Source organism: Engystomops pustulosus, chromosome 10, assembly GCF_040894005.1.
Source record: "Engystomops pustulosus chromosome 10, aEngPut4.maternal, whole genome shotgun sequence".
Classification (NCBI taxonomy): domain Eukaryota; kingdom Metazoa; phylum Chordata; class Amphibia; order Anura; family Leptodactylidae; genus Engystomops; species Engystomops pustulosus.
Genome location: NC_092420.1, coordinates 90,448,397 through 90,462,594, shown reverse-complemented (window position 1 = coordinate 90,462,594; position 14,198 = coordinate 90,448,397). Strand labels below are relative to the sequence as shown.

Sequence of the window (14,198 nt, the reverse complement as noted above, 5' to 3'; positions counted from 1 at the left end):
TGCTGGGCTGTGTATCTAATCCTATCCTGTGTGATACTCTCTGCTGAGATGTGTATCTAATCCTATCCTTTGTGATACTGTCTGCTGAGCTGTGTATCTAATCCTATCCTGTGTGATACTGTCTGCTGAGCTGTGTATCTATTCCTATCCTGTGTGATACTGACTGCTGAGCTATGTATCTAATCCTATCATGTGTGATACTGACTGCTGAGCTGTGTATCTAATCCTATCATGTGTGATACTGTCTGCTGAGCTGTGTATCTAATCCTATCCTGTGTGATACTGACTGCTGAGCTGTGTATCTAATCCTATCCTGTGTGATACTGTCTGCTGAGCTGTGTATCTAATCCTTTCCTGTGTGATACTGACTGCTGAGCTGTGTATCTAATCCCATCCTGTGTGATACTGTCTGCTGAGCTGTGTATCTAACCCTATCCTGTGTGATACTGTCTGCTGAGCTGTGTATCTAATCCTTTCCTGTGTGATACTGTCTGTTGAGCTGTATATCTAATCCTATCCTGTGTGGTGATACTGTCTGCTGAGCTGTGTATCTAACCCTATCCTGTGTGATACAGTCTGCTGAGGGGGTGTATCTAATCCCATCACGTGATACCGCGTGTAGAGCCGTGTATCTCAGCCCGCTGCGCCTCTATGCGGTCATGTACGGTAGCCGTAGTTCCGGGTGCCGCTCTGTCTCTTCCTGTGATGCTCTCGCTGGTCCTGGGCGGAGGTGAGGATCTGGGCTGCGGTTTGGGCCGGTACCGCAGTCAGTGTGCATTGCCCTGTGTAGATACCCGATGTGTATAACAGGTGGCGGCCCCTTATAAGATCCAGTGTATAATAACGTCCTTCCGTATGACGATGTGTGCAGCGCTCCCTATGGGCTCCGGCACCTGCAGGGGGAAAACACATGACACATGTTGATTGTCAGCTCTTGTGATCACCACTTTCTCATTCTTACTGTTGAGCCCGAGATCTAATGAAATGGGATATCACTGGGTTGTCTGGACACCCCTGCCCCGTGCTCCCCCAGGATGGACACCCCTGCCCCGTGCTCCCCCAGGATGGACACCCCTGCCCCGTGCCCCCCATCCCCCAGGATGGACACCCCTACCCCGTGCTCCCCCAGGATGGACACCCCTGCCCTGTGCCCCCCATCCCCAGGATGGACACCCCTGCCCTGTGCTCCCCCAGGATGGACACCCCTGCCCCGTGCCCCCCATCCCCAGGATGGACACCCCTGCCCTGTGCTCCCCCAGGATGGACACCCCTGCCCCGTGCCCCCCATCCCCCAGGATGGACACCCCTGCCCTGTGCTCCCCCAGGATGGACACCCCTGCCCCGTGCCCCCCATCCCCAGGATGGACCCCCCCTGTCCCCCAAAACACTTCTCCAGGATGGACAACCCTGCCTGCTCTCCCCCCTCCCCCAGGATGGACACCCCTGCCTGCTCTCCCCCTCCCCCAGGTTGGACACCCCTGCCTGCTCTCCCCCTCCCCCAGGTGGGACACCCCTGCCCTGTGCTCCCCTCCCCCAGGTGGGACACCCCTGCCTGCTCTCCCCCTCCCCCAGGATGGACACCCCTGCCCTGTGCTCCCCTCCCCCAGGTGGGACACCCCTGCCTGCTCTCCCCCTCCCCCAGGATGGACACCCCTGCCCTGTGCTCCCCTCCCCCAGGTGGGACACCTCTGCTCTGTATTAATATTTTGAGAAGGACCTGGGTGACTAGTAGATCATAAATTGAATAACAGCACAATGTCAAGCAGCTGCCTCTAAAGCTAGTAGGATCTTGTCATGTATGAGCAGTGGTCTGGACTCTGGGGATAGGGGTGTAATATTACCACTGTATAAGGCATTGGTTCAGCCTCACCTGGAATATACTGTCCAGTTCTGGGCTCCGGTCCATAAAAAGGATGCCCTGGAGCTGGAGAGTGTACAATGTAGAGCCACGACAATGATAAGGGGTATGGAGGGTCTTAGTTATGAGGAAAGATTAAAACAACTAGATTTATTTAGTCTGGAAAAGAGACGACTACGAGGGGACATGATTAATGTATATAAATATATGAATGGTCCATACAAAAAATACGGTGGTAAGTTATTCCAGATTATATAAAATCAAAAGACGAGGGGGCACTGTCTCCGCAAGGAGGAAGCAAGGTTTAATCACCGGAGGCTTCTTTACTATGAGAACTGTCAATCTGTAGAATAGCCTGCCTCAGGCGCTGGTCACAGCAGGGACAGCAGAGAGCTTGATGGTAATGTTATATAGCAGTGATGGCGAACCAATGGCACGTGTGCCAGAGGTGGCACTCTGAATCCTTTCTGTAGGCACCCAGGCTGTTGCCCCAGGATAGATTCATCAGCCAGGACTAGAATATTCCTGCTGCTCTCAATGCTCTTTTAAGGTGACACATCCTTGACTGATTGGAAATGTAGGAAGAGTGAGAAGGTGTGAACAGGGACAGATTATATTTTGAGGTCCCCTTGCTGGCCCCATGATTTTTCTTATACAGAGAGACCCTAGAGAAAAGCTACAATGATGTCTGAATTTGTCCTCCTGCTTTAAAATGTATGGGTGGCCTCAGGGGGCCAATACGATTGAATGTTGTGGAAGATCAGGGAGCAATAAGGTACTGTTTAATTTGTCATGTTGGCACTTCACGGTAAATAAATGGGATTCGGATGTATCATTGGTTGAACTGTATAAACTATGAAATATGTCTGTATCCTCTCTCTAATCTAGTGAGGTGTTTGGGGTCCCGGAGCCGCCATGCTGGAGGGCAGTGACCCACGCCGTCTCCTGGGGCAGATCCGCTGTGTGCTGGAGTGTATCGCCAGCGTCCGCCATGCTGCACCGCTCCCTGAGGTGCTGTGCTACGTGCCAGGGGAAGTTCTGTACAAGATCTGTAAGGACCCCAGCAGCGCGTCCTCCGCCCGCTCCCTGCTCACTGTATGGGAGGCTCCCGGATACTCCAAGCAGAACCTCAAGATGCTGTCACGCGCCACGGTGGAAGTGCGGAAAGGAAGCTGCGTGCGAGCCACGGGGGAAGAGTACGGCAACGCCAACGGCCTCTGGGTGAAGCTGAGCAAGGTGGGCAACGCCAGGCCCGGGGTAACTGGGAGGCAAAGTTTCCCTGATCCCATCCTGGAAAACATATTTGCATATCTCTTACCCAGAATTCCCAATGGAGAAGTCATGGGTTTTCAGGAGGACCTGTCAGGGTGATTTGGGACACTAAACCAACCCTGTGGATCGGTGGATTAGTGTCCCAAACCACCAAAGGTTTATACTCCTCTAGATGAAACCCCTTTAAGGGAAAATTTTTCCTAAGGGAGTTTAGTTTCTTCCCTAAATGAAGGTGGGGAGGTGGCAGCTACGCCCACCCCTCCGTCTCGTGACCCTCACACCACACATATAATCCCCCACAACACGCAGATCCTTATCTTTATCCTCCAGTCACACCCAGAGCTGCAGCCACAGCCATATTCCATGTCAGTCATATTATCAGTGCTGCCCCCTGCTGGCTCATGGTGTAATCACTGATTGCTGAGTAGTAGCTGTGGATGTGAGTGGAGTAGGTGATGGATCTCAGGGGCAGTGTAAAGAGTTAATAATGCTGTTGTTATGTTACACCAGCGCCCCCAGTAATGTCCTCCATGTTGTTCTGTTCTTCACAGGAGCAGATGGCGGAGTATCGGGAAAGCTGTGACATGGCAGAGGGCTGGGTGCTGCTCTGCCGGAAGGACGAGGGTGGGGACAGGCTGGTGCCCATCGAGTCGCCCGATAAAACCTTTAGACAGCAGCAGTTATTTGGGGTGGACTACAATCCCCTCAGCAGGTAGCGGTATACAAGCGGTGGAGGTGTATGTACATGTGTGACGCGGGAGGCGGCGGAGGTGTATGTACATGTGTGACGCGGGAGGCGGCGGAGGTGTATGTACATGTGTGACGCGGGAGGCGGCGGAGGTGTATGTACATGTGTGACGCGGGAGGTGGCGGAGGTGTATGTACATGTGTGACGCGGGAGGCGGTGGAGGTGTATGTACATGTGTGACAGTCATCGTGTTGCTTGGTGTCCTCACACGTCTGCAGGTGGGAGGACGTTGTGGACGCCACATACTCCATGCGTCTCGGAAGGAAAACCCGTATCACAGAGCCCGATGCTGATGCGGTTCAGAAACTACGGTGAGTGCTAATTATTCCGGCAAAACAAAGTACTGGGAGCACCCCCCCTTCTGTGTGTGTATATATATATATTCAGACAGACCTCTCTGCCCCCTGTGGTGACCTCTCTGAATGCTTTACTTTTACTACAATTATAAAATATACAGTTCTGACTTGCATACAAATTCAACTTAAAGGGAACCTACCACCAGGAATCTACCTATAAAGGTAGAACATGTGGTAGGTGGATGTATGGGACATGAGGATAGCCCTTTTTAGAGCTAATCCTCACGTCCCCACTATCTTTTTCAAATCTTTAATACCCTAATATGTAAATTTTGTAAATCGGCTTCTGGGGTGTGGAGTAGCCGGACATGAGGCTACACGTTGCGGCTACTCCATGCCCCAGTAGCCTCTTTGATCCTCCTACCCTGAGATCTTCAGAGAAGCCGGCGTTCTGCGCATGCGCAGGACTCCAAACCTATGGAACCTCTCCTGTTCATAACCTGGGGACTGTATATATACGCAGTGTATTGGGAGCTCCCCTGTGTATATAGGGGTGTGTGATTTTAGGGTGGTCTCTGATGCCATTTTTCCCCCTGCAGGTCCGTCCCTCCCTCCTGGACATACGAATGTGATGAGGATCTGGTGCACTTCCTACACGAGCGCGTGGGGAAGGAGGATGAGAGTTTAGGGAACATGAAGCAGTTTGTGGAGAGCATCAATGTGTCCTCAGCCACGGTATGGCGGTATGAAGTGCTGTGGCCCACGCAGGCCCTTCCTTATGTAATAGCCCTCAGATAATAGGGTCTATATACAAAGTCCGCAGGGGGGTATAGCCGGGGGGGAGGGAGGGCACATGGCAATGATCACTCCCCGTCCTGGACACTGGGAAGATGGGGGCCCCGGTACCACAGAGGAGGACACTTGGGTCATTTTCGGTTGGGGTCACAGGGGCGGCACCAGGCTGTCCGGTGCCCTTTTTGTTTGGCACCCAGCTTTCCCGGGTGCTGCAGGGCTGACCTGTACTCTGCTGTTACAGGAGGAGAACAATCTGTCCTGCCTGACGGACGGACAACACGACACGTACTGGGAGAGCGATGGATCCCACGGCCAGCACTGGATCCAGCTGCACATGAAGGAGGGAACCATCGTCAAGTAAGCAAGATATCTGCAATGATGGGAGTGGTTGTCCCCGGATGATGGAGTGAGCCACAAGTGATGGCTGCGGCATATCATGTCAGCCCAGAGAACTACTACCCCCATTCTCTGAGGCTGTTTATTCCATGTTATTATGCAGGAAGCTGCTGCTGACAGTCGACTCCACAGACGAGAACTACATGCCCAAGAGGGTGATGGTGTACGGGGGCGAGAGGGACGCCCTGAAGAAGCTGAATGATGTCATCATAGAGGAGTGAGTACGGGGTGCAGGGGTCATCTGTGGTGGGGGGTGTCAGGTTGGATATAACAAGTTCCTCTTTACATAAATCCCTAAACATCTCTAATGACAGAAGATACAGCTTTGTAGAAGTCAGCATTAGCATGTCCCTCCCACGAGGATCGTGCCCCCTCCCACGAGGATCGTGCCCAATGAGATCTCATCTCTAAGGAGAGAATATACAGCTTTGAAGAAGTTAGCATGCCCCTCCCACTAGGATTGTGCCCCTCCCACTAAGACATCCCTTTTTATAGATGAGAAAGATCAGTATAAAAACTGATGTAAAACTACTACAGCATCTCCTCTGCTTCTGTTCCTTTGTGTCTTCTCTTGCCAGTAACCTGATTGGTGACGTGTGTGTCCTGGAGGACATGACATGTCACGTCCCACTCGTCGAGATCAGGATCACTGAATGTTATGGTAAGTTGATGATAGCGCCGGCACTGACACATTGCAACAAACCATCAGCTGTGTGCTGAATAAGAGGATTGAGACATGAAGTTTGTCTGGACCTTCCATTTTCATCATCCTGTAGATGAAGGGATCGATGTCCGTATCCGAGGGATTAAGATTAAGTCTTCTAAGGAGAGGGATTTGGGGCTGACGGCCGATATGTTTCATCCTCCCAACCTGGTCCGATACCCTCGCCTGGAGGCCATCGATCCTGACGTCCTGTACCGGAGAGCCACCGTTATCCAGAGGTTAGATCATGGGGGGGCCATCACCCAGCTTTCCCAGACACAAAAATACTTGAGGAATGTTCTTTAATCCGAGGATATTTTTAACCCTTCCCTCCCCAGATTTGTGAAGCTCCTGGACGGCGTCCTCCATCATCTCGTTCCTGTCTGGGATCACAGTATCGGCACTTTTAACCAGTTGAAGGTAAAATTCCCTCTTCTCTTTATCTATAAATCCGCCTTCTGGCCTTATACGTCCCACAGTTGAAGGTTTGTTACAGTTGTGTGCTATCGATCTGCGTACATTGCACTGACACATTGTAACAGAACTGGAAAAGATGTGCTGCTGATGTTATACACTGCCCCTTTCGCATGCACCGTGCGATGAGAGGGTCTTAGAGTGTCATACACACAGGAGCCCGTCCCTTTAACACGTTGTCTCTGCTTTCAGCATATTAAGCAGTTCCTGCTCCTGTCCAAGCGCCGCTGCCCGCTCATCACTCAGTGCCTGAAGGACTCAGAGACCAGTAAACCCGAATTCATGCCGCGCCTGTACATAAACCGCAGACTGGCCGTGGAGCACAGGGACAACCCGGCGCTGGACCCCACATACAAGAAGAGCGTCTTCAGCCAGGTACCCCCCTCACTGCGCCTCCCCCCATGATACACCTGGTGCCCCCTCACTCCGCCTCCACCCATGATACACCTGGTGCCCCCTCACTCCGCCTCCACCCATGATACACCTGGTGCCCCCTCACTGCGCCTCCCACCATGATACACCTGGTGCCCCCTCACTCCGCCTCCACCCATGATACACCTGGTGCCCCCTCACTCCGCCTCCACCCATGATACACCTGGTGCCCCCTCACTGCGCCTCCCACCATGATACACCTGGTGCCCCCTCACTGCGCCTCCCCCCATGATACACCTGGTGCCCCCTCACTCCGCCTCCACCCATGATACACCTGGTGCCCTCTCACTGCGCCTCCCCCCATGATACACCTGGTGCCCCCTCACTCCGCCTCCCCCCATGATACACCTGGTGCCCCCTCACTCCGCCTCCACCCATGATACACCTGGTGCCCCCTCACTGCGCCTCCCACCATGATACACCTGGTGCCCCCTCACTGCGCCTCCCACCATGATACACCTGGTGCCCCCTCACTGCGCCTCCCCCCATGATACACCTGGTGCCCCCTCACTCCGCCTCCACCCATGATACACCTGGTGCCCTCTCACTGCGCCTCCCCCCATGATACACCTGGTGCCCCCTCACTCCGCCTCCACCCATGATACACCTGGTGCCCCCTCACTGCGCCTCCCACCATGATACACCTGGTGCCCCCTCACTGCGCCTCCCCCCATGATACACCTGGTGCCCCCTCACTCCGCCTCCACCCATGATACACCTGGTGCCCCCTCACTCTGCCTCCCCTATGATACACCTGGTGCTCACTCCGCCTCCCCCCATGATACACCTGGTGCCCCCTCCCTGTGCCTCCCCTATGATACACCTGGTGCCCCATCCCTGTGCCTCCCCTATGATACACCTGGTGCCCCATCCCTCTGCCTCCCCTATGATACACCTGGTGCCCCATCCCTCTGCCTCCCCTATGATACACCTGGTGCCCCCTCACTGCACCTCCCCCTATGATACACCTGGTGCCCCCTCCCTGTGCCTCCCCTATGATACACCTGTTTCCCCCTCACTGTGCCTCCCCCCTCCCCCCCATGATACACCTAGTGCCCCCTCATCCCTTTGTGATCTCTGCCCGCAGGTATATGAAGGTCTGAAGCCCACGGATAAGACGGAGAAGCCGCTAGATTACCGGTGCGTGGGCCATGGTTATCTTGTTACCCTGACTAGGGTAAGGGGGGTGCAGCTGCAATATCAATGTAACAGGACTCTTCCATGGCAGCGATTGGTTCCCTGATTTAGGGGAGTTTAGGATGTAGATCCTTTGTGTGGGGTCTTATAACATCACCCTGTTTCTCCAGGTGGCCGGTGCGTTACGACCAGTGGTGGGAATGTAAATTCATAGCAGAAGGGATCATTGATCAAGGTAGGTATACAGGGAGGGGGCTGGAGATGACCCCCATCATCTGTGCTGCTATGTATCATCAGCTTCATTGCCGTTCCCCTGCAGGTGGAGGTTTTCGGGACAGTCTGGCGGATATATCGGAGGAGCTCTGCCCCAGCTCTGCTGATTCCCCCGTGCCGCTGCCATTTTTTGTTCGCACTTCAAATCAGGTGAGAGATGGGAAATGATCCACAGCCGATGTGGATCCGTCATCAGCCACGTTACATTGCTACTGGAAACAGTCAGTAAGGATGTGGATGGACAAAGCTCCTGTAATATTAGTCAGTCGGCAGGAGGTTATGGGTGGAGCGGTGATGACCCGGGCTAAGGCGTCACAGGTCGTCACTGTCTGCAAGGGCGGATTAATGGTGACTCTCTCTATTCCAGGGGAATGGCACCGGAGAGGCGCGGGATATGTACATCCCCAACCCCTCCTGCAGGGATCTGGCAAAGTACGAGTGGATCGGGCAGCTGATGGGCGCAGCGCTGCGGGGAAAGGAGTTCCTGGTATCTTCGTGTTTCTCTGTGCTGTGTGTCTCTGTATGTCTCTACCCCTCCACTGACAGCCCTGTGCCCGCAGGTCCTGGCATTACCCGGCCTCGTATGGAAGCGGCTGACCGGGGAGGAGGTGACCTGGAGCAAAGATTTCCCAGCTGTGGATTCTCTGCTGGTGAGTCCGGGCCAATATATTCTGGGTGCAGGACCCTGTACAAGATGATTACAGCGTCCAGACAAGTATCCTGCTCATTATATGTAATCACTGTACATGTCCTGTGGGGGGCGCTCTTTCTTTACCAGGTGAAACTCCTGGAGATGATGGAGCTGATGGATAAGGACACATTTGAGTACAAGTTTGGTGGAGAGCTGACTTACACTACAGTTCTCAGCGATCAGAGGATGGTGGAGCTGATACCCGGGGGAAGCAACATCTCTGTGCGATACGAGGAGCGGCTGGAATTCATTCACATGGTGCAGAAAGCTCGACTGGAGGAGAGCAAAGAGCAGGTGGGAGAGAGGACGAGGACACGAAGATACATAGACACCACATTGTATAGAAATACATCAATATTATACTCCAGAGCTGCACTCACTATTCTGCTGCTGGTTCAGTCACTATGTACATACATGACATTACTTATCCTGTACTGATCCTGAGTTACACCCTGTATTATACTCCAGAGCTGCTCTCACTATTCTGCTGCTGGTGCAGTCACTGTGTACATACATGACATTACTTATCCTGTACTGATCCTGAGTTACACCCTGTATTATACTCCAGAGCTGCACTCACTATTCTGCTGCTGGTGCGGTCACTGTGTACATGCATTACATTACTTATCCTGTACTGATCCTGAGTTACATCCTGTATTATACTCCAGAGCTGCACTCACTATTCTGCTGCTGGTGCAGTCACTGTGTACATACATGACATTACTTATCCTGTACTGATCCTAAGTTACATCCTGTATTATACCCCAGAGCTGCACTCACTATTCTGCTGCTGGTGCAGTCACTGTGTACATACATGACATTACTTATCCTGTACTGATCCTGAGTTACATCCTGTATTATACTCCAGAGCTGCAGTCACTATTCTGCTGCTGGTGCAGTCACTGTGTACATACATGACATTACTTATCCTGTACTGATCCTGAGTTACATCCTGTATTATACCCCAGAGCTGCACTCACTATTCTGCTGCTGGTGCAGTCACTGTGTACATACATGACATTACTTATCCTGTACTGATCCTGAGTTACATCCTGTATTACACCCCAGAGCTGCACTCACTATTCTGCTGCTGGTGCAGTCACTGTGTACATACATGACATTACTTATCCTGTACTGATCCTGAGTTACATCCTGTATTATACCCAGAGCTGCACTCACTATTCTGCTGCAGGTACAGTCACTGTGTACATACATGACATTACTTATCCTGTACTGATCCTGAGTTACATCCTGTATTATACTCCAGAGCTGCACTCACTATTCTGCTGCTGGTGCAGTCACTGTGTACATACATGACATTACTTATCCTGTACTGATCCTGAGTTACATCCTGTATTATACCCCAGAGCTGCACTCACTATTCTGCTGCTGGTGCAGTCACTGTGTACATACATGACATTACTTATCCTGTACTGATCCTGAGTTACATTCTGTATTATACTCCAGAGCTGCACTCACTATTCTGCTGCTGGTGCAGTCACTGTGTACATACAGGACATTACTTATCCTGTACTGATCCTGAGTTACATCCTGTATTATACCCCAGAGCTGCACTCACTATTCTGCTGCTGGTGCAGTCACTGTGTACATACATGACATTACTTCTCCTGTACTGATCCTGAGTTACATCCTGTATTATACCCCAGAGCTGCACTCACTATTCTGCTGCTGGTGCAGTCACTGTGTACATACATGACATTACTTATCCTGTACTGATCCTGAGTTACATCCTGTATTATACTCCAGAGCTGCACTCACTATTCTGCTGCTGGTGCAGTCACTGTGTACATACATGACATTACTTATCCTGTACTGATCCTGAGATACATCCTGTATTATACCCCAGAGCTGCACTCACTATTCTGCTGCTGGTGCAGTCACTGTGTACATACATGACATTACTTATCCTGTACTGATCCTGAGTTACATCCTGTATTATACCCCAGAGCTGCACTCACTATTCTGCTGCTGGTGCAGTCACTGTGTACATACATGACATTACTTATCCTGTACTGATCCTGAGTTACATCCTGTATTATACCGCAGAGCTGCACTCACTGGACGCTATGTTTGTTGCCCCTGTAGATAGATGCTCTCCAGGCGGGGCTGCTGAAGGTTGTACCTCAGGCTGTATTGGATCTTCTCACTTGGCAGGAACTGGAGAAGAGAGTCTGCGGGGATCCTGAGATTTCTGTGGATGCCCTGAAAAAACTCAGTAAGTGTGTGTATGGATTATCCTTCAAATTTTGTGTGCTCTTCTGTTGGTGCTGATGCCTCTCTTGTCCTCTGCAGCCTGTTTTGAGGATTTGGAGCCAACAGACATCCGCGTCCAGTATTTCTGGGAGGCGCTGAATAACTTCACAAACGGTGAGCCGTGCCCGTGTGCAGTGTGTGGATTGTGCAGGGCCTTCCTGTGTGTGTTGTGGATTGTACCTGTGGGGGTGTGGATTCTGCAGGATGTGCCTGTGTGTAGGGTGTACTTGTTTGTGGGGTGTGGATTGTGCGGGCTGTACCTGTGTGTGCTTGTTTGTGAGGTGTGGATTGTGTAGGGTGCCTGTTTGTGAGGTGTGCTTCTTTGTGGGTTGTGGGGTTGCCAGTGTGAGGTGTGCCTGTGTGTAGGGTGTGCTTGTTTGTGGGGTGTGGGGTTGCCAGTGTGAGGTGTGCCTGTGTGTAGGGTGTGCTTGTTTGTGGGATGTGGATTGTGCAGGGGGTTGGCTGTGTGCAGTGTATGCTTGGAGTTGTAGTTCCCATGGATTATGCTCTTCTCTACTTTTCAGAGGATCGCAGTCGTTTCCTCAGGTTTGTCACGGGTCGGAGTCGTCTTCCGGCACCAATCTACATCTATCCTGATAAATCGGGGTGAGTGTGGAGCAGCGCTCTGGTATATGCTGGAGATGTGACCTTTCAGCCTCTGTGACCCTGTGATTTCTTTCCCACAGTTCAGACACTACAGACTCGCTCCCGGAGTCCTCCACCTGCTCCAGCACTTTATACCTCCCCAACTACCCCAGGTACAGAGCGTAAGATGCTGCGGACAAGAGCCGCCGCCCCGAGCATCGCTGTAATGTCATCACTTCCATCTTTTCTTTCAGCGTCAAGATCTGTGAGGAGAAGCTGCGCTACGCTGCGTACAACTGTGTGGCCATCGACACCGACATGAACCCGTGGGAGGACTGAGCCCTGGCGCTTGGCCCGGTGCAGGGAGGATCGCGCTTTATTTATGGACTTTGCACTAGAGACATGTTGCTGGGCAGAGGTCCTGGCAGGTGCAGCGTGGGTCATCACATTATCCAGGGATCTCTCTGCACCCAAACACATTGCATGAAGCATAGCGGGGGCATCAATATACTGGGGGCCTCCCTGTACATACGAGGATAATCCTGGAGGAACACCTGCTGGAGATATCCAAGATGTAAGCGACATCCCTGCAGCCGCCCGGCCAGCATCATGTAACCCATCATCTCCTTATAATGTAATAAATTTAGATTCGACGTTGAACTTTGATTTGACATTTTTCAGGTCACTACAGGATCCTCGCTCTACCCTCGGACACTGCGGCACCCTCGCTCTACCCTCGGACACTGCGGCACCCTCGCTTTTCCCCAGGTTACTGCGGGAACTTCCCTCTTCCCCGATAATCACAGGACCCTCACTCTGTTGCCCCCATCGACTGCGGAACCTTCGCTCTGTTGCCCCCATCGACTGCGGGACCTTTGCTCTGTTGCCCCCGTTGATTGTGGGACCCTCGCTCTTTTGCCCCTGTCTACTCAGACTGTCAGTGTAATATTATATTGCCTTGTCCTATAAATAAGAAATAATATGTAATCTTTCCCTGCACATTGATGCTCCGGACCCCAGGTGTAGGGAATTGCAGTACAGGTTGAGTCCGCTGTGCAGGAAGAGATGTCACCAGCAGGGGGCAGCACATCACCAGAGACGAGACATCTGCTCCTCGTCCTGTGACACTGTATATGGCTGCAGCAAACCTTAACCTGACTTTCTTTATTGCCGTGAGACTCTGCAGCGCACCGTGAGTGCACCTTGTTAGGATACTCCTCGTGTCGCTGAGGACTAGGTACGTGTATGGCCCCTGTATCCATCTCTCATGGAGAGTGATGGGTGCCCTGCACCTTTCATGGTGGCCGGGGGTTGTGTGAGTCACATGTAGCTGTCAGCAGCAGCAGCCGCCACCGCCGCACACCTGCAAGTCATTCCCGGCCTACGAGGGGGACCACACACACATCACCCCAGGGACAATGTGCGGAGGGATGAGCCACATGTCCAGCAAATAACCATCAACATATCACATTCACCATAAATCAAATCAGATAGAAATTCTCTCTCCCGGATTGAGAGAGGCTGCAATGTGTGGCAGAAGGGCAAGAAACTCGGGATCAGCACAAGAACAACCCAGAGGGTCCTAGATGCATGATGGGTGGGATCCGGTTGGCTCTCCAGAACCTGTTGTTCAATTTATAGTCCGTTCAGTGAGTCGGGGAAAAGCTGGACTGCAATTCAGCTCCCTCCTCACAGCTCTGCTGCCGCTAATCTCACAGGACACAGTAGGGGAAGCAGCGAGGGGGGCGCAATATTGACCCTTTTTTATTTTAGCAACTATAGAGGAAGTATGACTATTAGCAACTGTGGAGGTACTGTGACCATATTGGCTACTGTGGTCGTTGGACTGTAACTATATTGGCTACTGTAGTGAGGGTACTGTAATTATATTAGCTACTGTTGGACACTATAACTATTTTGGCTACTGTAGGACATTGTAGCTATATTGGCTACTGTAGGACACTGACTATATTAGCTACTGTAAGACACTGACTATATTGGCTACTGTAGGACACTAGCTATATTGGCGACTGTAGGACACTAACTATATTAGCTACTGTAGGACACTGACTATATTAGCTACTGTAGGACACTGACTATATTGGCTACTGTAGGACACTGACTATATTAGCTACTGTAGGACACTGACTATATTGGCTACTGTAGGACACTGACTATATTAGCTACTGTAGGACACTGACTATATTGGCTACTGTAGGACACTGACTATATTAGCTACTGTAGGACACTGACTATATTGGCTA

General features: G+C 51.9%; 1 protein-coding gene across 1 annotated transcript; it reads left to right on the top strand.

Annotated features, from left to right (window-relative positions):
• The first annotated feature begins 628 nt into the window (after positions 1-628).
• Positions 629-12,594, top strand: HECTD3 (HECT domain E3 ubiquitin protein ligase 3). The gene is made up of 22 exons (XM_072128620.1): positions 629-730; positions 2,747-3,094; positions 3,682-3,842; positions 4,097-4,189; positions 4,774-4,909; positions 5,211-5,326; positions 5,469-5,582; positions 5,944-6,026; positions 6,142-6,307; positions 6,407-6,488; positions 6,735-6,917; positions 8,062-8,114; positions 8,282-8,346; positions 8,431-8,534; positions 8,752-8,871; positions 8,945-9,034; positions 9,163-9,369; positions 11,182-11,311; positions 11,389-11,463; positions 11,874-11,955; positions 12,036-12,107; positions 12,189-12,594. The coding sequence occupies exons 2-22, from the start codon at positions 2,774-2,776 to the stop codon at positions 12,271-12,273; spliced, it is 2,538 nt and encodes an 845-aa protein (XP_071984721.1). The 5' UTR covers positions 629-730; positions 2,747-2,773; the 3' UTR covers positions 12,274-12,594.
• The last annotated feature ends 1,604 nt before the right edge of the window (positions 12,595-14,198 follow it).